General features: G+C 32.0%; 4 protein-coding genes across 4 annotated transcripts; 3 read left to right on the top strand and 1 right to left on the bottom strand.

Moving 5' to 3' along the window:
* Positions 1-697, top strand: LOC131173404 (uncharacterized). The gene is made up of 2 exons (XM_058135734.1): positions 1-427; positions 525-697. Exons 1-2 carry the CDS (start codon positions 1-3, stop codon positions 680-682), a joined length of 585 nt encoding a protein of 194 aa, XP_057991717.1. The 3' UTR covers positions 683-697.
* Positions 698-9055: 8358 nt separating this feature from the next.
* LOC131172721 (putative disease resistance protein At4g11170) lies at positions 9056-9484 on the top strand. Its single transcript, XM_058134239.1, has one exon. It carries the CDS (start codon positions 9056-9058, stop codon positions 9482-9484), a length of 429 nt encoding a protein of 142 aa, XP_057990222.1.
* Positions 9485-10373: 889 nt separating this feature from the next.
* On the top strand, positions 10374-14035 carry LOC131173397 (disease resistance protein RPV1-like). The gene is made up of 3 exons (XM_058135726.1): positions 10374-11884; positions 12005-12304; positions 12387-14035. Exons 1-3 carry the CDS (start codon positions 10880-10882, stop codon positions 13731-13733), a joined length of 2652 nt encoding a protein of 883 aa, XP_057991709.1. The 5' UTR covers positions 10374-10879; the 3' UTR covers positions 13734-14035.
* A 229-nt stretch (positions 14036-14264) lies between these two features.
* LOC110661688 (YTH domain-containing protein ECT4-like) lies at positions 14265-18638 on the bottom strand. Its single transcript, XM_058134240.1, has 9 exons — positions 18629-18638; positions 18492-18548; positions 17930-17991; positions 17211-17397; positions 16693-16761; positions 16248-16574; positions 15657-16060; positions 15539-15598; positions 14265-14441 (listed from the first exon to the last, which is right to left on the bottom strand). The coding sequence occupies exons 1-9, from the start codon at positions 18636-18638 to the stop codon at positions 14265-14267; spliced, it is 1353 nt and encodes a 450-aa protein (XP_057990223.1).
* Positions 18639-24255: the final 5617 nt, after the last annotated feature.

Below are 24255 nucleotides of genomic sequence, written 5' to 3' on the forward strand. Positions count from 1 at the left end.
ATGTATAAATTAATTGAAATCAATGAGAATCATCTCTTTCTACATGAAGAAGCAAAAAAAAGTGAAGAAGCGGATGAAAATGAAGAAGCATATGAAATTGAATTTGAAGATTGCAAATTTCTTGATTTTAGTAATTGCGTCAATTTGAATAAGAAAGTAATCGAGGATGTTTTTGAAGCGCATTTGTTGGGTCAGAAAGTTAGATTATGTATGGCAGGGGGTGTAGTGCCAGAAAGGATGAGATATAAGAGTAAAGGGTCCTCGCTTTCATTCAAACTTGACCTTCATCACTTAATTGCCTTCTCTTTCTGCGTTGTTGCTGATACCACATTTTGTAATTTTTTCATTAAAATAATTGAATGTAGAGTGGCTTTCATGTATGGATCTGGAAATAGGCAGGGACGTCGTACATTCATCTTCTTTGAAGGTGATGATTTTGCAAATTTGTATTTTTTTGAATCATCAAACGTGTTGCTTTCATTCAATGGATTGAGGACACGTTTTGATGAAGAGTGTTTTGTTAGGGCCTCATTTTACTTCCCCGCCGTGTTTGCGAAAATTGTGGAGTGTGGGGTCCATCCGATATATAGTAGAAATAAAAAGAGAAGCAGAAATGAAGAGCATCAGGATGACAAGGACCACCAACCACTTCTTCAAATATTGGAAGACAACTAATTTCTAGTTTCACAACAACAGGTATAACTAATTTCTAGTTTGCTGTTACTTTTTAGCATTCATAATTGCTTTTCTCTTACAAATACTTGCAGTTCAAGATGAGCTTCCTATTGTTGGATTCAATTGTTACAGGAGCAAAATTGGACATCAAAATTCAATAATAAGCGTTGAAAAAAAAAACACATGAGGAAGACGACGAAGGCGAACCTGAGGATAAGGAACACGATGACTTATTGAATCAGGAGGAGGATGAGAACCAAAATGACATTTTGAATCATGAAAGAACAAAAAGGAAGAGGAAGAGGAAGAGGAAAAGCAAAAGGTAAATCTATTTCTTATTTGCTGTTTTAGCATTCTTAATTTCAACATTCTCCGTCACCACATTTGCTTCTTAACTGCTCCAATGTTAGACATTACACAATCTGCTGCTCCATATTCTGTTTATAAATACTAAATTTTACAATATTGGACCCCAATTTCTTCCAATTACTCTGTTCATGTTGATGGCTACTTATTGCTTGACCAACTTATTTATGTATGCCATATGTTAGATGGATATTATCCTTTCATTCATTGTTTTTCACTCTCATTTTTGTGACATAATATTTCTGCTGCATTTAGAAATATTCAATTTCTTTTTTCTATAAAAAAAAAAGCAGTTAGATTCACTCAAGTATCTTAAGTATGTGATGGCAATCAATTGCCATTGGATGCCTTGTGCCCTGAGAAGCAGGACAATATTCATTCTCAATCTACAATAAACTTTCATAGAAGAAATACATGCATTTTGGCCTTCCCGATAAATTAAGTTGTGTGACGTTTCCAAATCAATAGTTAATATACATTTTATTTTAAAGATGAGCTTCCTACTATTGGATTAAATTTCCTGTTACAGGAGCAAAATTGGACATCAAAACTCATTTACAAGCACTGAAATAAAAAAAAAAAAACATGAGGAAGATGATGAAGACAAACCTGAGGATAAGGAACATGATGACTTGTTGAATCAGGAGGAGGATGAGAACCAAAATGACATTTTGAATCGTGAGAGAAGGAAAAGAAAAAGGAAGAAGAAAATGAAAAGGTAATTCTATTTCTTATTTGCTGCTGTAGCATCCTTAATTTCAATATTCTCCCTCAGCACACTTGCTTCTTAACTGCTCTAAGGTTAGACATTACACAATCTACTGCATTTAGAACTATTCTTTTTTTATTTTTTTGGGGTTATAAAAAAAAAAAACCAGGTGGATTCACTCAAATGTCTTCAGTATGTAATGGTAATCAATTGCCAATAGATGCCTTGTGCCCTGAAAAGTCGGACAATGTTCGTTCTCAATCTACAATAAATTTTCAGAGAAGCAGTGCATGCATTTTGGCCTTCCTGAAGAATTAGGCTCTCTGAAATTTCCAAATTAGTAGTGGCCATTTTCCCTTTTTTCTCTTTTCCAAGCATGTTGTTAATATGCATTTTATTTGAAAGATGAGCTTCCTACTGTTGGATTCAATTTCCTATTAAATTAGACATCATAATTCATTAATAAGCTCAACTCAAATCAACTCAACTAAGCCTTTATCCCAAAAATTTGGAGTCGGCTATATGAATTCGCTTTCTCCACTCTAAACGATTTTGGGTTAAATCCTCAGAAATGTGTAATGCTTCTAGGTCATGTTGTAGTACTCTCCTCCAAGTCAATTTAGGTCTACCCCTTTTTTTCTTTCTATCCTCTAACCTAATGTACTCTACTTGTCTAACTGGAGCCTCCGTATGTCTACGCTTCATATGACCAAACCACCTCAATCTCCTTTCTGTCAACTTATATTCAATTGGCACCACTCCTACCTTTTCTCTAATACTCTCATTACGGACTTTATCTAGTCTAGTATGGCCACTCATTCACCTTAACATTCTCATCTCTGCAACTCTTATCTTAGACGCATACGACTCTTTCAGTGCCCAATACTCACTACCATATAACATAGCCGGTCGTATGACTGTACAGTAAAATTTTCCTTTCAACTTATTGGGAATCTTGCGATCATATAAAACTCCAGTCGCACATCTCCACTTCAACCATCCGGCTTTAATCCTATGACTAACATCCTCCTCACATCCCTCATCTACTTGAAGGACTAAGCCTAGATATTTAAAGTAATTACTTTGCGACAGTACCACTCTATTCAAACTAATTCATTCCCTATCACCAGTTTGCCCTTCACTGAACTTGCAATGCATGTATTCTGTCTTCGTTCTACTTAACTTAAAATCCTTTGACTCTAGAGTACTTCTCCAAAGCTCTAGTTTTCTATTGACTCCTTCTCGTGTCTTATCTATCAGAACAATATCATCCGCAAACATTGTGCACCAAGGAATATTCTCTTGTATATGTTTCATCAATTCATCTAAAACTAATGCAAAAAAGTAAGGGCTTATGGCTGATCCTTAGTGTAATCCAATTGAGATCGAAAAATCTCGTGTCCCCTCCCACTGTGCGCACAATAGTAGTTGCTCCTTCATACATATCTTTCAATACTTATATGTACTTAATAGATACCCTCTTTTGTTCTAACACATTCCATAAGACATCTCTTGGAACACTATCATAAGCCTTCTCCAAATCAATAAAAACCATGTGCAGATCTTTCTTCATATCTCTATATTTTTCCATCAAGCTTCTAATGAGAAAGATCACTTCCATGGTTGAACGACCGGACATGAAACCAAATTAATTGAGAGAGATAGAAGTATCATGACGTAGTCGATGTTCCACAACTCTCTCCCACAACTTCACAGTATGGCTCATGAGTTTAATTCCCCTATAGTTTGAACAACTCTGTATGTCTCCCTTATTTTTAAAAATAGGTACTAAAATACTCCTCCTTCATTCATCAGGCATTTTCTTTGAGTTTAGAATCTTATTAAATAATTTAGTTAACCATGCCACTCCCATATCTCCTAAACACTTCCACACTTCAATTGGTATTTCATTGGGTCCACAGGCTTTACCCACTAATTATTTATCCTTAATGCACCTAACTTGATTCAGATCTTGACATTTCCTTTCTCTCCTCCTTGCTAATCTATAAATATCTTTCTCCTCTTCTTTAGTTTCAAGTTTCTTATATAACTTTTCAAAGGCCTGTGCTCTTGCTTGACTAACTGTCTTTTTTGCCTCTTTCTTTGCTATCTTGTACTGTTCATATGCCTCATTATTATCACATTTAGGTAATTTCTTATACCATTCCCTTTTTCTCTTCACTGCCTTTTGTACTTCCTCATTCCACCACCATCTCTTTTTTGAGGGTGGTCCTTGTCCTTTAGACTCTCCAAGTACTTTTCTAGCTACTTCTCTAATCTTTGATGCCATCTGTAGACAGCGAAGGCGAAAATGTGGATAAGGAACATGATGACTTATTGAATCTAGAGGAAGATGAGAACCAAAATGACATCTTGAATCATGGGAGAAGGAAAAGGAAGAGAAAGAGGAAAGGGAAAAGGTAAATCTATTTCTTATTTGCTGTTTTAGCATTCTTAATTTCAATATTCTCTGTCAGCACGCTTGCTTCTTAACTACTTGAAGGTGAGAGATGACACAATCTGCTGCAAATATAACTATCCCTTTTTTTTTTTTTTGTTAAAAAAAAAAAACTGGTAGATTCATTTAAGTGTCTTAAGTATGTAATGGCAATCAATTGACAATTGATGCCTTGTGCCCTGACAAGCAGGACAATGTTCATTCTCAAATTACAAATAATTTTCATAGGAGCAATTAGGCTGTGTGAAATTCCCAAATCAGTAGTTGGAGATTTTCTTATTTTTCTGTTTTCCAAGCACGTAGGTAATTTACATTTTATTTTAAACATGAGCTTCCTACGGTTGGTTTCAATTTCCTGTTAGAAGAGGATGCAAATTCAATCTTGAATCAAAGTTCAGTAATAAGCATTGAAAACTTTGGTGCTCTCATTCTGGAGAAAGAACTCCATCTAACACTGGGATCTACTGCATTTTTTGGCTGCACCAGATAATGGCTTGTTGGGTTGTTTGAACCTTGAAAGGTCTGTTTTGTTGAGACCATTTAGGTTGACACCTTAGCAGTGTTTGTATGGTAATTGTTTATTACAGGTTGGGTGCATGATGTGTGACATGTTGATGACGGGTAGCACCATCTTCTGGTTTTTCCCTCTAAACATCTCTATTTTTTTTTTTAATAATATTTTCTGACTATGCTTGTTTGGACTTCCTAAGAGAAGCACATTATACATTAATAAATTTGATGCTTAAGTTTTCAGAAATTGCTTCTAGTGCCCAAGATTAGAAAACATCACCACTATATGGATTTGCGAACACTTGCGGTCCTTATGGTTTTTATTTAAGTTGTAGTCTTGCAGATATCTCTTCTCGCATTGACATATATATGCTGCTTAATTGAGAAGTGCAATGAACTTCCATAGTTACAACTAATTTGTTTGACTAGTTATGTTAAAAAACAGTCTTAATCTTATTTTAAACCCAATTAGTACCAAGGAGTATTCAAAAGGTAGGTACATCTTGCATTATCGTATGCCACATTCAAGCTTTATTATATCAAGTTAATTTTGTTTCTTACTTGTCTTTGTTTCAAAGTCCATGTTTTTTCATGCTACTGAATCTGTTGAGGCACTAGAACACAATGAAATGATGCTAGGGAGGAATAGCACATTTCAAAATGAAAAAACAAAAAAAAATCCCTGAAAGCAAAATCAAGAGATGGTTTAGTTACAAAATTGATTCTGAAGCTTCTTTGCCACAATTGCACAAAGTCTCTAATAATGATCCTCGTTTTCAACTTCGAACTTCTTCCTCTGTTAGAACTTCTGTCATTCTCTCTTTTATGGATTATATCTTCATTCTCTCTAAGAACTTTGTATTAGGCACAATTTTGTATATTTCAAACGCTATATTATTTAACAATTTATACTTTCTGCTCACCTAAAATATAATTATATATATTTTTTTTTTCAATGCTGAATGAGAAATTGAGGTGAAATTATTTTATCATGTATGTAGTAGGGCATTTTTAAAGTAAAATATTGTTGTAGCATATTAGTATGTGCGCTTATTGCTCGTTTTAGTGTGTAGAGGTCTTGGCTGAATAACTCTTAAATATATTCAGCATTTTCAAACCTTGCTCAACTCCAATCTGCAAATTATAATAACAATGGTGTCAATCCAACCTTTAATAGATTCAACAAGAACAGAGTCTACTAGGCACATCTTTTTAAATTATTTTCAACTGTTAACTAAATTTATACTATAACTTTCATAACTAAAATTAAATAAACGGAAAATAAAAATCCAAATTTTCTTAGAAAAGAAAATAAAAAATAGAAAATAATTTTTCACAATTATACATGCCCCCTCTTTTGACAAAAGTAATTAGACTGCTAATTAATAAAATTAATATTATTCAGTTTAAGTTAATATTTTACTAAATATGGTTTACAACTGTGCAGTTATGAAATGGAGAGTCAATTTAGTTCTAGGTGAAATAGTTTAAATTATATAATGATGTGAAAATTTAATTCGATTCTTTTTCTTACACATGATTTGTTCTAAAGGAATTCTATGAATAAATTGTGGAGGACACATGTGACAAAGCAAGAATAGAACTTACAAGAGAAAGAAAGAAAACTAACTAATTGAAGAAAAAAAAAATTAGTCCTTAAAAAATTTACCAAATTTTATAAATTAATCTATTTATTTTTAATTTAAAATAAATAAATTTTTAATATTTTATTTTATTAAAAAAATAGTATTTCTATTTAAATTTTATTAATCCATTGCTTTCCATTTACTTACTTTGTGTTGCTAGATAAAGCAATGCTTGAGCAATCCCTCCTCCTGGATGGCAGATAATCAAGAATTGCTAGCAATTTTAATAATTAAGAATTGCACCTTTTTGTTAATATATAATTCCAACTCACATGACTTTGTGGACTAAATGCCAGTCGTTTTCTGTAGTCCATTAGTGATATGTTCTTTCCTAGAAGAATATCATGGTCTTCCGATCATCTTCGTCTTCCCCCCTTCTTTTTTTTTTTGTTCTTCCTTTACTTCTTCATTTCTTCATAAATTTCTTGTATGAGACTAGTTAATAAATTTAATTTTGTTTCACTAAAATCTCTTTAATCTGATATATATATATATATATTTATATTAAAAAAATAAAATAATTTATTTTTATTCTCTTTTCTTTCACATTCAAAAAATTTGATCATTCTAATAATTATCTGGACGTCATTATAAAAATATTAATATCATCACAATAATTTATTTTTTATAAAATAGGAGAATTTATCTATTGATAAAAAGTATTAAAATTATATTTGTAAACATCGTACTATAATTTAGAGTGATTTTTTAATTTAAAAATTTGTTATAGATTAGCATTTTTTAATAAAAAGTTAAAATTAAGAAAGAGAAATAGGGTTATAAAAATTACCCTTTAAGCGTTGCCTTCCACATTGAGTTTGGAATTCAAATTTATGAGGACTTTATTTGCAGCTTTGTGCATTTACTTTGCTGACAAAATGCTAGCCGTTCCTTGAGTGTTCATTAGTAATTGCCGACAAAATGCCTTCCACTCATCTTCTCATGGCGACTTCTTCTTCATCAGCTATTTTCCTACAATTTCACATGTAATGCTTTATATTTTAAGTATTTATAAAAATAAAATTGTATTTTAAAAACTCTGTGATTTTTACTTTTTTTTTTTGTCTGACTGTAATTTTACTATTGAAGTTTAATTCAGAATATATTGATATTAAAAAAATATTCAAATTAAAATTTTATTATTATTTTAATTATAATTATAATTTTAAAATTAAATTATTCATGAAAACTCCTATAAAGCATGAATTTACGATTATTATTATTGGATAAGAAATTAAAATTTATATTTTAACATCAAGATATAACACCTTTTTAATATAAAAAGACGTACACTTTTTTACTATTATATTTTTATTAAACAAATAAATTATATTAAAAATAATTATTAAAGAAAAAAAAAGAGATATAGAAGAAAAACGAAAAAATTAACTTTATTTTCTTATCTTTTCCATTCAATTTATATAAAAAACAAAATGCTTAATTTTTAGAGTTCTTTCCCTTACAGCTTCTAACAAAACAGAATAATTGGAGATTTATTTTTTTTTTCTTTTTAATTTTTCCTTCAAACAAAATAAGGTAATTGCTTTTCATCTTCCACAACCATTTTCCTCTCCCTTTCCTTTCACTAACGACACAACAGGCCCCAAGTTTTTCAAGAAGGAAGAAAGGGAAGTAAAGGGCCTCAAAGCTTTTGCTAGTTTCTAGGCAGAGACCCCACGAGCTTTTTAGTTGCCTGCCACTCATAATTTTTGACCATATAATTAATCGTATGGTGAAGCTTGCGAGTAAGGAAACATGGAGGGGTGGGAAGGATTGGCAGTATTTGCACGCGTAGCAAAGATGAAAAAAGCTGGAATACATATTATATATATATAATATAAATATATATTATTAACTTAATATTATAATTAAATAATATAAAATATTATCACAGAAATTTTTTTTTGAAATAATTTTTATAAAAAATATTTTTTATATATAAATTATTTTTTATAAAAAAAATAGAAGTTAAGTAATAAAAGGTATTTCTAACTACTTAATAAATTTACCTTCACTTTGCTATAAACCTTGTCAAAATAGATTTTCTTTTTAACTGAAATTTTAAATTTCAAATTACGACCTTTTTTTTTTGACCCAAACATGCCTTATTTTTCTTTTTTTATAAGTAAAAATTTTATTAATAAAAGATGAATAAAAATTTAGCACATTTTCTAGTATTTTTTTTTATGATAGGTGATAATTAATTTAATAATAATTTTTATTTTTAAAACTATAAAATTATAAATTTCATAAAGTGTCAAGTCAAAATTAATACTCTCAATCATGTCCTAGGGTCGTAATTATATTTTTTAAAATAAAATAAAAGAAGTGAGCTTAATAAAATGTGAAGTTGGTGAAGACTCCACATTGGTGGGAAGAAGCACAGTGGAAGAGCTGAAAGTAAAGGAAAAGCTTTTGTGAAAGCTGCAATGCTTCAATCCCACACGCCAAGTTTAGAATTGAATCCCAATCAATTATTAGACCCACTCCACTGTTTTGCATTTAATTGTGTGGACCAAATGGAGCTATACGATCCTTCCTGGTAGGCAAATCTGATGTTGACTAAAAGCTCTTCATTTGTTCATAAATTTCTTGCATCAGACTAGTCTACCCAAATATTCATCTCTAGTATTTTGCTTTCTCTACCTTCTTCAAACTCGGTTGCACAAGATCCTTCTTTTATCACTTATCATGGCTTCTACTTCTTCCACTCCTCCCAATCAGTGGAAGAAATGGGATGTTTTTATTAGTTTTAGAGGCGACGATACGCGTTATGGTATTCTCTCCCATCTCTCTAAAGCCTTGAAGGACAAACAAATCAAGACTTTTACGGACGAAGAGCTTCATAAAGGGGAAATGATATCACCAGAGCTCTTGAAAATAATTCGAGAATCAAGCGTCTCAATAGTCATTTTTTCTGAAAATTATGCAGATTCTCCATGGTGTTTGGATGAGCTTGTTGAAATACTTAAATGCAAGGAAGAATCAGGACAAATAGTTCTACCAGTTTTTTACAAGGTAGATCCAACTGCGCGTTCAAAAGCTTACGGGAATTTTGGGAAGGCATTTGCTTTTGCTACGCATGGAGAAAAAGCGGTCCACAAAAGGTCGACAAGCTGAGCGTGCTATGATGGAAGTAAGCCACTTATCGGGATGGGATTCGCGTAATATCAAGTAAGTTAATTACTCTTTCTGCAGTTTTTTTAGTTTTTCATTTTAAGGAAAGAGAATCAAAATATAGAAACTTTTAATAGATTACATTAATCTTAATACCTAATTCGAATATAGGCAGCACTAATATGAAAATCGATATTTGTTAACTTATTCTAAAATCAAAACATATTAATTATATACTAATCGTTTTGCCTTATGTTGAGCATATTGTTTATTTTTTTATTTAATAACATAATTTAATATATTTTTTTATATTTTCATAATTATATTATAAAATGTTAATAATAAAATTTTTAATTAATTATAATTTTATCTCAAGTGTTAATAAGTAAATAAATTGATTAATATATTAATTTTTGTTATTTTTAAGTTATCTGACATATATAAGTAAAATAATAAATAAAATAAGAAAAATTGGATGACAGGTGATAATTTTTAAAACACCATTATTAAATTTTTTAAATTTTAAATATAATAAAAAATATTTTTAAAATAAATGCCTGAATTTTATAAATAATTTTTAGTGAACAAATTGTTTTTAATTTCATTTTTATTAACTTAGAAAAACAATGACTTATTTAAAAAAAAATTATATCAATAATATATATTTAATAAAATAATTTAATGTGTATTTTTCTATATTTTTTATTTTTATAATCATATTATAAAATGTTAATAATACAATTTTTAATTAATTATAATTTTATTTCAAGTGCTAACGTATAAATAAATTGATTAATATATTAGTTTTTCTTATTTTTAAACGTAGCAATATTTTAAATATTATTTTTAAATTTTTTCAATTTTAAATATAATAAGAAATGTCTTTAAAAATAGTTACTTAAATTTTATAAATAATTTTTTAGCGAATAATTATTTAGATATAAATATGTATATATTAATATAATTTTAAATGAATTTAAAAATGGTTAATTTTTAAAAATATTATGATCAGTAGAAGTTCAAAAATTTTAAATTTTTTTAAAAAAAAATAGGAAAATGAATTTTAAATAGTTATTAATATTTTTGTATTTTAATGGTCGAAATTCTAAAATTTTTGGATAAAAAGTTAATTTTTCATGTGATACAACTAGTTATGATATAACAAAATATAAAAACAAAAATAAAAAGGTTGTGCCTCATGTGCCCTTTTCTAGGCAGCACACACATGTAAAGTCATTTTAAGGCTTAGCGTGTATATATATATATATATATATATTAGTATTTACTTACAAGTGTGAGTCTATCTTACTTATCAGTGTTTGTTGTTTATATGTGACTAGGTATGAGGCCGAATTAGTAGAGAAAATCGTCAATGATGTGTTGAAAAAATTTAGTGATATGTCTAAAAGTGATGATTCTTATGATACCAAATTGATTGGAATTAAATCGCGTGTGGAAAAAGTGGAATGCTTGTTAAAAGATAAGCAAGTTGTAGGAATTTTGGGGATCGGAGGCGTTGGTAAAACAACTATTGCACTAGAAGTATTTCGTCGAAACAAAAATCAATTTAATGGTCATTACTTTGTTGAAAATGTCAGGGAAACAATGATAAAGAAATCATCAAAATCAGCACGAAAAAAAATAATTTGTGAATTATTAAGGGACAAACATATAGATGATTTGAATGATCATGTTTGCAAAAGGCTCAAGAGTATGAAGGTATTGATTGTTTTTGATGATATAGAGGATCGAAACCATTTAAAAGATTTAGCAGGAGAGTGTCATTTGTATGGTGAGGGAAGTAGAATCATCATAACTAGTAGAGATTCACTTGGTTTATCAGAAGAAGGCATATATGAGGTTGAGAAGTTAATTGATTCTCAAGATCTGGAACTCTTTAGCTTACATGCCTTCGAGCAAAATCGTCCCAAGGAAGAATATAAGGAGCTATCAAAGAAGGCGACAATCTATGCTGGAGGCAATCCACTAGCTCTTAAAGTTTTGGGATCTCATTTATTTCGTAGGACGATAGAAGAATGGGAAAGCGAATTGGAAAAATTGAAAGGCAAATCTCTTAAAAAAATTGAAGATGTTTTGAAAAGAAGTTATGATGGGCTAGAAAAGAATGAACAGGAAATATTTCTTGACACTGCATGTTTCTTCAAAGGTGAAAATAAAGATCATGTCAAGAGAAAATTAAAAGCATTTGGTTTCTATCCAGAAAGTGGAATACCTCGTCTAATTGAGAAGTCTCTGATAACTATTTCAAACAATAGGGTAGGTATGCATGACTTGCTAGAGCAAATGGGCAAGGATATTGTTAATGAGGAATGCAAACAGCCTGGCGGACGCAGCAGGTTGTGGAATTATGAAGATATTAGTTATGTATTGACAACAGAGACGGTAAGGACCAAATTAATCAATGAAGCTTTTATCATTATCATATTTGAATTTTGTAAGAATTGTAGATCTCGTGACGAATTAAGTATTAATCAATAATCCTTTTTGCTGTTATTTTACTAGGGAACCGGAAATGTTGAGGCCATATCGTTTCGTCCGGGTGGGAGAGATATTTTGAAGCTTTTGAAGCTAAGTGCCACGGCCTTTGCGAAGATGTGCAATCTTAGATTCATCGAAGTATATGCAATGTCGAACAAAGTGCTCCTTCCTAAGAACTTTGAATTTTGTGCACAAGCGCTAAGATGTCTTTACTGGGATTATTATCCTCTGGAATCTTTGCCGTTAAATTTTTGGCCAAAGAATCTTGTAGAACTTCGCATGCTTTCTAGCAATCTCATACAACTGTGGAATGGAGGAGATAAGGTACAATTTATATATTTTAGCTATATTTTATAAAGTTAATTTGTATCTTCTAATTTATTGATATTTTTCTATTTAATTACAGCCTCTTGAAAATTTGAAATTAATGGACCTCAGCCTCTGTTGTCGCCTGGAAAGGATTCCGAACTTGTCTAGTATTGCCCCAAATGTCGAGTTTTTATATTTGGACACATGTTTGAGTTTGGTTGAAATTCCCTCTCTTCAAAATCTGAGCAAGCTTACTGAACTTTATTTAACTGGATCCAAGGAAATCAAAGATTGTCCAGAGATTCCGTGTAATATAAGGATTCTAAAATTAGACAGAACTGGAATAGAACAACTGCCCTCATCAATTAAGCATCTGTCTCAACTTGTCATATTGTCCTTGGATCAGTGTACAGCACTCGCGAGTCTTCCAAGCAGCATTGGCAATTTGAAACGTCTTGAAGAACTTCATCTAGCTGAATGTTCAAGACTCGTGACTATTCCAAGCAGCATAGGCGAGTTGAAATGTCTTGAAAAGTTATTTCTCCCGGATTGCTCAAATTTAGCAAGTCTTCCTGAAAGCATCAAACAACTTTCGAAGTTGAAACTGCTTAATTTAGAAGATTGCAGGAGACTTAAAAGTTTACCAGGGCTTCCATCATGCTTAAAATTATTAAAAGCAATTGATTGCCACTCTCTGGAATCTGCATCAATTTCTTTCAATTTCTTAGAACATGAAGATGAAAATGAAGAAGCAGATAAAAGTGAACATGAAAATGAAGAAGCACATAAAAGTGAATCTGAAGATTGCAAATTTCTTGATTTTAGTAATTGCGTCAAATTGAATAAGAAAGTAATGGAGGATGTTTTTGAAGCGCACAAGTTGGGTCAGAAAGTTACATTATTGATGGCAGGAGGTGAAGTGCCAGAAGGGATGAGGTATAAGAATAAAGGATCCTCGCTTTCCTTCAAACTTGACCTTCGTGACGTAATTGCCTTTTCTTTCTGCGTTGTTCTTCGTCCCAGAGGTTTAATCGATTTTCCTGGATTTGAAGTGGATTTCATATGTGAATCTGGAAATAGGCGGGAACGTAATGCGTTCAACTTATTTAGCTATAAGGACGTTGCGAATTGGAATGGTTATGGAGGTCCGTATGATTCGGACTTATCACACGTGTTGCTTTCATTCAATGGATTGAGGACACGTTTTGATGAAGAGTGTTTCGTTAAGGCCTCATTTTGCTTCAACGCTGACGGTTTCGCGGAACCGCAGGAAATTATGGAGTGTGGGGTCCATCCTATATATAGTAGAGATAAAAGGAAAAGCAGAAATGAAAAGCATCAAGATGACAAATCGAAGAGAAGAAGAATAAATAATGAGGAGGAAGCTTCTTCTTCTTCTTCACTCGATCGAAATCTCTCTCTATCTCTTCCTGCTTCCTCTTAACCAAACCCCACTCACTTTCACAACAGGTATAACTCATTTCTAGTTTGCCGATACTTTTTAGCATTCTTAATTGCTTTACTCTTACAAATACCTGCAATCTTTTGCAGCTCTATCATCTGCCGCTCTATTGTCATTTGAGAGAGGGAAGACTATAGAGGAGAATAATTAAGCTCAAATCAGGGGAAAAACAACAGGTGAAATGATAAATAGTATCTTCGTTATATGTAATGTGAACAATATTACAATATAATATGTTGTTATGTGAACATATAATCTATTCTGTCATCCACATTACAACATTAGCTTCCAAATCTAACGATTGACTGAAACTGAACCCCACTTCACTTCCAAATCAACTAAGATACACATTGCAAATAACTACAACTCTCTAACCTGAAGAACAAATAGCCTTTATAATTATAACAGGCTCATAATGGAAAGCTAAAGAAATGATAAAATAAGGACGAGGAACAACAACATCACATTAGAGTAGAATAAACATTGTAAATAACTAAAAAACCTCTAAAATGCCTATGGTACAGGAACAACAGGAATTGAATTTTCTATTGGCTTCTTTACATAGTTACTCTTTGGATTGTAGCCGTGGAGAGAGAGATTATTCTTTAGATTGATAAGAGTCATGGGATTAGTAGTTTTCTTGATCGTCAAATCATCATCACATTTCCTATCTCCTGCTTTTATATGCTTCTGCACGATAAAAATAGAGTTGCAAAATTAGCAACTAAAAATGAACAAACATTAAGCAGAATTCAGCTAACTTCCATAGCAGTCGGCAAATTTAAAATGGAGCACTAATACAATTCACAGCAGTCATTCAATTTTAGTTAAAGTATCTAGGCAAGACTTAAGGTTTAGTTGTTGTTGTATCTAGGCAAGATCCCTAACATTGCACAGCAAAATTCATAGAATTCAGCTACTAGTCCAAAACTGATAACAATAAGATCATGATTTTAACAATAGCAAATTTTAGGGAATAAATGCATCTTCTCAGAAGATGCAATGGTCAAACCTGAATTGTTGACAAAACTATAAGGCTAGTTTTCGAGAGTGAACTTGCAGAAACTCACCATTTTCGTGTATCTCCATTCGCAAAGTTGCAGGCTTATTGTTCTTTTTAGTGTGTAGAGATTTCTCTCGATTTTCATAGAAATTGAAGTTATCTAACAATGAGGTCTTAGCTGAATAACTCTTAAATATATTCAGCATTTCCAAACCTTGCTAAAGTCCAATCTGCAAATTATTATAACAAATCGTGTCAATCCAACCTTTAATATATTCAACAAGAACAGAGGCCACCATGCACAAGTTTTTATTCTAGCAGCATCTTTTGCCAGATATATTGAAAAATCAAGCCTAAATTGTATAGTACAACCACTGAAAATAACAGAAAAATGGCAACATACTCTGCTAAGTTGAGTTTTTAATGCAGGGGAACCATATGCACAGCATATTGCAGAAGACTTCCACAAATAGAAGCTGTTGTGTAAGAGAACAGGTCTTTTCTCAAAACCACGATTTTTTTTTTTTTTTTTTTTTTGAGGTTAACATGTACTTAAAAATATTTCTGCTCCATTCCCAACATGACAAGGTCAGGTATAACAAATATTCATTGTAAAGCAGTACTACCATGAAGTAAACACAATTTTCGACAATCAATATGTATTTAGTTCTAGCCATATTTCTTAAAATATAATATAACAAATTAGAAGATGTAAATGTAGAGCTGACTGGCTTTCACAACAGAAACATCAGAAGACAATTGAGTTCTAAAGCAAAGGAGATACCTCTTGAGTGTCTCTGCTATAAGTTACAGGCCGCCTACCATTATTTTCAAGATCTCTGTTCTGCTTCACAGAATGCTGCATCTAACTTCTTATTGCCATTTGGAGTGCTTGCCCATACATCATATTTAATGCTCTTATGAATGTCATCTTCATTGTAAGATTTGATAACATAGAACTTAGCATCTGCGTACTTAGTTTCAAAATCTGGTTTGTTATACTGATCTCTTTGTACAGTGATTCCCAAGTCTTCCTTGACAGCAGTCTCCAGAGAAGGAAATTTGTTAGAGCCCCTAGGACCAGAAGTTAGTTCATTTGAGGTTTCAAAATCACTGTTTTTATAGAATCTGTCTCCAGATTTATTTCTATCATTTCCATTCCATATCCTTCCGTTCTGTCTATAGTTCATAGGACAATTATGCAGGAATGGACCATGTTTTTGGATAGAAAAAGGAGGCAAATTTCCTACAGGATGGTATCCTTTCGAGAGACCTGCTGAGAAATCAGAACCCAATGCAGACACCGCTAACAAAAAAAGTTAAATCAGCAAAAACACTCAAAACTGAAGACTAGTGATGACCAACAAGCACAACAAACTTCAAAATCAATTCTTTTTGGGAAAGTTTAAAGATATAGACATAAAAAGTAAGAATATTTCATACCTTGTTTAAAGGTCTGATTGCTTGTGTATTTGTAGACTTAGAGGATTTGCCAGCAGTATTGTCATTAGACTTCATAGAGTTAAAACCACTGGACTTGGCAAAAGTAGAAGCTGATCCATATTTTCCATTTTGAGAACCAGTATTGCCATTTGAGACATCACTAAAATATACTGAATCCCATGAATAGCAAGGCATGGCTTCTGATCCATAGAAAACAGGATGTGGAAGGTATCCAGGTGAAGAAAAATATGCTTGTTGACCAAAACTTTGCCCATCTACCCCAACCACTGCCCCAGAAGCATATGGATTATAGCCAGGTAAATGATAGACTAGTGATCCATTGTCTGATTGCATCCCTGATGTGATCAACCGATACACTAGTATCAATTATCAACAAGACACAATTATACAAAACTACCCTTATCAGCCAAGCAGAACGAGACATAGTTTTGCCTAATTTTTGCAAATAGAAATGAAAGTATACGTCAGAAGAACATACCATATGAGATCCATCTGCTTGAAAATAACCATGATCATCCAATTGTGTGAAGGATCCATTATACTCTGCAACAAAGAGTAAGTTTAAGAAATAATATACCATAAATTAATCTAATTCTCAAATTATAAACTTCAGAGCTGCAAATCAAACTGAAAAAAAAAATCTTTAATTTAAGCAAAGTAAAGTAACTTAATATTTTCAAAATTATCATGCTTGAAGACGTGCTAAAGTATTATCTTTTCATTTTTCAAATGATTGCACCATTAGCCTAAAAAATGATTCTGACTATATGGAAGTCAACTAAGAAATATGAGTACTTAATCACAAGGCCGATTAACATCATCCTATGCAATACATTGAGGAGTATATTACCAGACATCTCAAGTCTCAACTTTACTGAAAACCTATTATATGAGTACTTTTAACTAAGATTATGGCATTCCATTTAATTGACTTTATCACAACTCCAAAAGATTATATATAAGAAGAATATATAACCGTCTCAATATCCCACCTGGGTAGTAATAATTGTAACTACTGGTTGGTGGATTGTAAATACCAAGGTCTCCAACAGACTCTTGGTCAGTCTCCCCTTTGATACCAGAATTACCATCTACTTCACCTTTGGTATTAGAAGTAGCATCCCGTGAAAAGCAACCGAATAATGTTGAGCCACATGGTAATCCATCTTTTCCAGAAGCCTGAAAACAAAGACATACAAAGGAAAATAAGATAATAAAAAGATAATCTTGTTCTACTAAGCATTAAGTAAGTTTGTTCTTAAAATAACCATCTAATCTTGTTCTACTAAGCATTAAGTTTGTTGTTAAAATAACCATCTACCATGCACAGAATAAATTTGTGCAATGTGGATGCCTAGAGATACACATACAGAGCCACAAAAATCTAAGATCCAAAAAATTTAAATAAAACACTAGCAATCCTTTTAAACAAGAAGAATGGATCTCATGGTACTCACACAAATAGATCGTATTCTTGAACTTATGTTATAATGACCAAAAACATATTTCCTTGACCTTTTAGTGTTTTATAATTCTCAGTAATCCAATGCATACCATACACCAAACCGCAAAGTGAAAGTTGGCACAACTACAAGAAAGATAGGAATCCACAATAAATTAAAACCAAGCCTTTTCACCTTCATAACGCCATTTTTCCAAGCAATTATCCACAAGGAAGAAAACAAAAGCAACATAGATTAATATGACATACCACATCACGCCCAGCCAATTTCCTAGTGGACTCCGACTTCAATCCTGTAGGAACAGATTCAGCTGCATTATATAGTTAAGAATACAATACTTATTCAATTAGCCAACAAATCATGGAGTTGCCAACAATATCTACACCATTAAACAGTCAATACAGAATTTTTCTTTTTTTTTTTTTCCACAGGACAAAGCCAATACGCAATTTTAGCAGCAAGAGGAAGGAATGAAAGGGGCGAAAGGGGCATAAATCAAACAAGCCAAACAATTTACTTTCCATAAAATCAAAATCTTGATCATCCACGGTAATTATTACCCATCTTCAATATAAAATGAACAACCAAGATTTTTTTTTCCCATTTTCAGTTAAAAAAAAGTTAACACAAATGAAATTAAAAAACATAACCCATAATAGCTTTATATTTAAAAAGTTGGGGGGGGGGGGGGGTTAGGTTGTTGTGGGTTTGGTGGGGGTTAGGTTGTTGTGGGTTTGGTGGGGGTGGGGAAGGAGGGGGAATAAGAGGAGGAGGGGTAAAGGGGAAAAGAAACCCAATAAGAGAGGATACGTTTCTCAAGTTCTGTTCCAGCGGCAATCGTCGATCGATAAAAGCTCGAGTTAACACCTGCAAACAGAGAGACAAAATAAATAGCAAAAGTGTTAGTCAAAGTCAAAGCACCAGTACTTTTATACCAAAAGTCTTACGATTTAGCATTGTATTTTGATGGGTGAAATTATTTTTTTTGAATAAAAATATTATTAAAAAATAATTTAAAAATTTTATTTTATTATTTTTATATTTTTATAATTAAAATAAATTTAATTTAATTTTTAATTATTTTTTAATATTTTATAATTAATATATTTTAAAAATAATTTTTTTAATAATAATTTTAGTAACAATATCAACCCAACCTAATTCAACCCCTGTCGATAAAACAAAATATTTATTCTTATAAAAATTAAATTTTATTGTTTTCCTTTTAATAATAAAATTAAAAAAAAAAAATCTCATCTTCAAAAGCAAAAACGCTGGTTGCACGCTATCCAGTGTCCACCAGGCACACGTTGGCAACTTACACAGAACGGGAAAAAAAAAGATTCAGATTTCTCTTATTATTAATTAATTATTTATTTAATTAATGGAAAGCATAAAATTCTATTTTATTATTATCTTTTGATAGTTTTTTTTTCTTTTGAGATAAAAATCAAACAGAAAATGGAATTTTGTATATAAATTATAAAAAAAAAAATCCCTGGAGAGAAAAATCAAATGCAAATTCTCAACTTTAAAAAAAAAAAGAGATATTTTTGAGTAAAAGTGGGAAATTCAATATATATCTTACAGAAAACAAACAACTTTCAAAGATTTTTTGTTTTTAGAGAGAGGGGGGGGGGGGGGGGGGGACGGAAAACTGCTTGGTTGGAGAGAAATCGCGAGAAAATGAAATTTCATGACTTCAAGTCCACATAAATAGAATATCAATTTGCAAAATGGAACTTTAAAAAAGAAGTCACCGAATCAAACTACTCATAGAGAGCAAAAAAATTAAAACTTTTCATTTCCTTTGATACGCATACGCTACAGAGGAAGCAACAGAGGACTAAAAATGAAGAAAAATGAGAAATCGGAAGTGGACCTAGAAGCGAGGGATCAAGGCCGATACGAAACCGAGAGACCCGACCTGATGTGTCCGGAAAACTGCTTTTCAGTAGAGTAGAAATGTAACACCCTAGGCAAATCCCACATCGACAAAACACGGGAGAGATGCTGGGTTTATAAGTTGGTGGTTCGTAACTCCTAGTGACGCGTTTTAAAACCGTGAGGGCTTCGGCCCAGAGCGGACAATATCACTAGTGGGTCGGGCCATTACATTTGTGGTATCAGAGCCGCTCCGAGTGCAACCTTGAACGATGGTGGGGCAAACCTCAGCGAGGACGCTGAGTCCCATAAGGGGGGTGGATTGTAACACCCTAGGCAAATCCCACATCGACAAAACACGGGAGAGATGCTGGGTTCATAAGTTGACAGTTCGTAACTCATAGTGACGCGTTTTAAAACCGTGAGGCCTAGTATGGGCTAGGTCCAGAGCGGACAATATCACTAGTGGGCCGGGCTATTACATTTGTGGTATCAGAGCCGTTCCGCGTGCAACCTTGAACGATGGTGGGGCAAACCTCAGCGAGGACGCTGAGTCCCATAAGGGGGGTGGATTGTAACACTCTAGGCAAATCCCACATCGACAAAACACGGGAGAGATGCTGGGTTCATAAGTTGATAGTTCGTAACCCCTATTGACGCGTTTTAAAACCGTGAGGGCTTAAGCCTAGAGCGGACAATATCACTAGTGGTAGGGCCATTACATTTGTGGTATCAGAGCCACTCCGCGTGCAACCTTGAACGATGGTGGGGCAAACCTCAGCGAGGACGCTGAGTCCCATAAGGGGGGTGGATTGTAACACCCTAGGCAAATCCCACATCGACAAAACACGGGAGAGATGCTGGGTTCATAAGTTGACAGTTCGTAACCCCTATTGACGCGTTTTAAAACCGTGAGGGCTTCGGTCCAGAGCGGACAATATCACTAGTGGGCCGGGCTGTTACAAGAAAAGCGGTTTTCCAGAGAAGGAAAGAAGAAGAAGCAATGAAAGTAAGGTCGAGAAGGAGAAGAGGGAAACAAAAGGGTCTAATTATGGAAGGATCGGACAGGTCAGATGAGTTCCTGGTTTGAGAAGAGGAAATAGTGACCGTTGGATGTAGGGTTTAAAGACAAAAAGGGTGAGAAAGCGCCAATATTTTGGGAGTGCGTCCAGTTTTGTGCTAACCTTGTTAGGAAATTAAATTCTCTTTGTTGTTTTTTTTTTCCTTCTTTTTTCCAACATGTTTAATAATGAAATATAATTAGTTTTAAAAAATAACGAAATAAAATTAAAAAAAAAATTATATTTTATGGGTATATTTTGGCTAGTTACTTATTCAAATTAGATTGATTTTGAGTTGAAATTGGCAATTCAAGATGTAATAAGATAATAAAATTAATTTTGATTTGATTCTAATTTTAGTTTCAAGTTCGAAAATATTTTAATTGACATTGCACCTTATAAAATTTTTTTTTTTTAATTTGATTTCAATAAGATTAAAATTATCTATTCAAACCATCAATTTCAATTTTATAATAAGAGAAAAAAATTAAAACCCATCACTATAAATTATAATCAGTTTGATTCTAATTCAAACCCTTAAATTATTAATTTGAGCCCATTTCATATTTCAATTTTCGATATAATTCAAGATTTATTTAGGTAAGTTCAATATTTAGTGTTATTTTGTCATTGATTTGAAAAAAAAAATTAGATATTAATTTGATTGGTGAAAGATATAATTAAAAATGCACAAAATATATAAATTATAATTTGCATTAATTATATATCATTTATAATGGTAAGGCTATATTTATATATTTTATGATATATTAAAAGTTTTTTTTAATATAATTCATTAATTAAAATGTCTATGGTTTAAAAAGATAATGTAAATATAATCATTAATATTTTTATATAAATAAGAAAATATTTATATGTAATGAATTTCTAGTATGAAATATTAATTAATTGTTGAGAAAATAGTTCATACCTACATGAGGGATGCTCCATGTGATTTTACTTCATATTATTTTGAAATTTGATGATATGCGTCTGTATTTTTTTCATTTTAATTTTTAGTTTATATTTTATTTTTTTAATTATTTATATATACATAATTGTGACAATATATTATTAATTATATAAGCTATAATTAATATTTATTTAATAATATTTCAAACGATTTAATTAACCAATTTAAAATAAAAATGATAAAAATCGAAAATAGTGTGCTAGGAGATTTGAACAAATGGTTGGTAATCAACTTTAGAGTATATATATATATTCATGATTGTAACAATATATTATTAGTATTATTTTTAATATATTGTTAATTATATAAAATATAATTAATATTTATTTAATAATATACCCATTAAATCTCAGTTGAAATAAGAATAGATTTAGTATGGGGGCAATGGGGCGCTGCTCTCAATTTTCCTTTTAAAAGATAATTTTTATATAAAATTTTAATATTATCCTATATTTAAAGATATTAATTTGCCCTACATTTAAAGATGTGTCCCATAATTTCTTTTGTTAAATAATTTTCTCTTATTCCATTAAAGTTTGGATGATTCTATTAATTGAAATAAATTTATTAGTTTTCTTAGGAAAAATAAATTTATTAATTGAATATATATACAAGTGAAAATGAGTATTTTTTATGTCTATATATTACCCCTATTAATAAGAATTTATAAATTCATTATTGATTTAAATCTTAAATTTTTAATATTTTTTTTTTGGCAAATTTAAAAAACACGCTTAGAGCAATTTAAAGCTAACCTTTTTATTTTTCAAAAGTTGAGAGTTCTCAGCTTCTAGTGGAAATTTATTTTTTTTTTAATTATAAATTTAAAAAATTGGGGATGGAAAATACCAGCGTCAGCTTGCACATTCGATGGAAAATTTAGAACAATTATTTTATATTTATTTTTATTATTTTTATATAGATTAAATTTGTTACAACCCAACTTATGGGTCGGACCGGCACTATGATCTGGGCCAGCCTAAAACCCCTGAGGCCCGTAGTAAGCCTAACTATTCATCAACCCAACTCTATGGCTCATTTGGGCCTTATTTCAAGAATTCAACCAGACAGAGTCCGGCCATAAAATGGACCTTTCAACGGGGAGTTTTTGACTCATCCGACCTGTAAACACAATATATAATAAATTGGGGAGCTCAGCTCACCCTCCACATACTCAAATGTCACAAAAATAAATGGGAGCTCAGCTCCCTCATCCAATCCAACATACATGCATATAATAAGTTTACAGGTCCAACATAGTAATTATATTACAAACCCCAATCAAATAAATGTTTCTAATACATGCAGAAATTCTATGAGTTAATAGAATTATACAAATATTAATAAACGACCTGCGAAGAAGAAAAGCAGGTTAACCACAACAAATATCCTTCTGTAACCTGGAAAAATAATGAACAGGAGTGAGCGTTCAACTCAGAGAGTAAAATATCAATTTTAACCATAATCTCTATAGCTATCTAAAGCTAATGCACCATGTGAAGTGAAATGCAACATCGTCATAATTTTCATACAAATCACATCAAAAAGGCAATTTGGAGTACTCACACACCCGATAATGTTAAACAATATATATATGGGAGCTGATCCCCTATACAGCCCTCTTAATCCAACCTGTGCCAACGAAGAACTCAAGCCGGACTTTCGCTTAATAAACCAAATCGAGGTCCCAGCGAAGAACTCAAGCCGTGTCTACCCTGAAGAACCGGGTCCCAGCGAAGATCTCAAGCAGTGTCTACCCGTCCTGTCCATAGCCAACACCACACCACACGCATGCCAACTCACGCACACTGCTTCAAATTATCACAACAACATCCATGGCACTTTAACAATTATGAATGCAACATAAAACGTGCCTAGTATTTAACTACATAGATACATATTTATAAGTAATGCATGGGCATGCTTAAACATATAATAATATCAAAATTACAATTAAAATTAATATTTTACTCACAGACTTAACATGATTCTTTGTGGTGGTGAGGAGGAGGAAGGCTGTCCCGGCTCACCTGACAATTTTTATTACAATTATTTAGTATATTTGACTCAATACAAGCTAAGAAAAGACCAAATATATCATAAGTCGTGCCGACAATCCGGCAGAGTCTCCCTTATACCTAGGATCTACCCAATCTGCAAAAGGGCTTCTATATCCACAAACCATACACCCACAACTCAATCACATCACACAGCCTCTCCTGGGCCCATCCAAACAGTCATCAATCACAATATATAAAATTACAGTTTAACCCTTATAATTGACTCTTTTTGCAAAAACTACCCAAATAAGCTCTAAAAATTCTAAAACTTTGCTCCGCGGTCCTTAGCAATATTACTAAGCTAATGCAAAAAGAATCATAATTTTCTGAGCTACTACGAATATTTTATAGATTTTTAATCCCATTCAAGCACTAGAAAATTAAGAAAAAGTAAGGTTCAGGTTTACCTATGCCGATTTCGATCTCAAGAACGCGCTCGGGATGTCTGACAACGGTGGGGTAGCCAAAATCTCGATCCAATTCTGATACTTTTTCGGTAGCCTATCTGTCTGGCCAGAAATTCACAGACCTGGGCAACCGTTGAATTTCTGTGAATTGAATGTACCTACACGAAGCCCACAATATGGGGGTTAGTA

This window comes from Hevea brasiliensis, chromosome 14 (genome assembly GCF_030052815.1).
Source record: "Hevea brasiliensis isolate MT/VB/25A 57/8 chromosome 14, ASM3005281v1, whole genome shotgun sequence".
Lineage (NCBI taxonomy): Eukaryota > Viridiplantae > Streptophyta > Magnoliopsida > Malpighiales > Euphorbiaceae > Hevea > Hevea brasiliensis.

Coding starts and splice junctions, on each gene's coding strand:
- LOC131173404 (XM_058135734.1), top strand. CDS start 1: ATGTATAAATTAATTGAAATCAATGAGAATCATCTCTTTCTACATGAA. Junction 428..524: donor TACATTCATCTTCTTTGAAG/GTGATGATTTTG, acceptor GTGTTTTGTTAG/GGCCTCATTTTACTTCCCCG.
- LOC110661688 (XM_058134240.1), bottom strand. Junction 16,762..17,210: donor TTACAATTATTACTACCCAG/GTGGGATATTGA, acceptor TCTTTGTTGCAG/AGTATAATGGATCCTTCACA. Junction 14,442..15,538: donor ATAGCAGAGACACTCAAGAG/GTATCTCCTTTG, acceptor TTTATCGTGCAG/AAGCATATAAAAGCAGGAGA.
- LOC131173397 (XM_058135726.1), top strand. CDS start 10,880: ATGTCTAAAAGTGATGATTCTTATGATACCAAATTGATTGGAATTAAA. Junction 11,885..12,004: donor ATGTATTGACAACAGAGACG/GTAAGGACCAAA, acceptor TTATTTTACTAG/GGAACCGGAAATGTTGAGGC. Junction 12,305..12,386: donor TGTGGAATGGAGGAGATAAG/GTACAATTTATA, acceptor ATTTAATTACAG/CCTCTTGAAAATTTGAAATT.
- LOC131172721 (XM_058134239.1), top strand. CDS start 9,056: ATGGCTTCTACTTCTTCCACTCCTCCCAATCAGTGGAAGAAATGGGAT.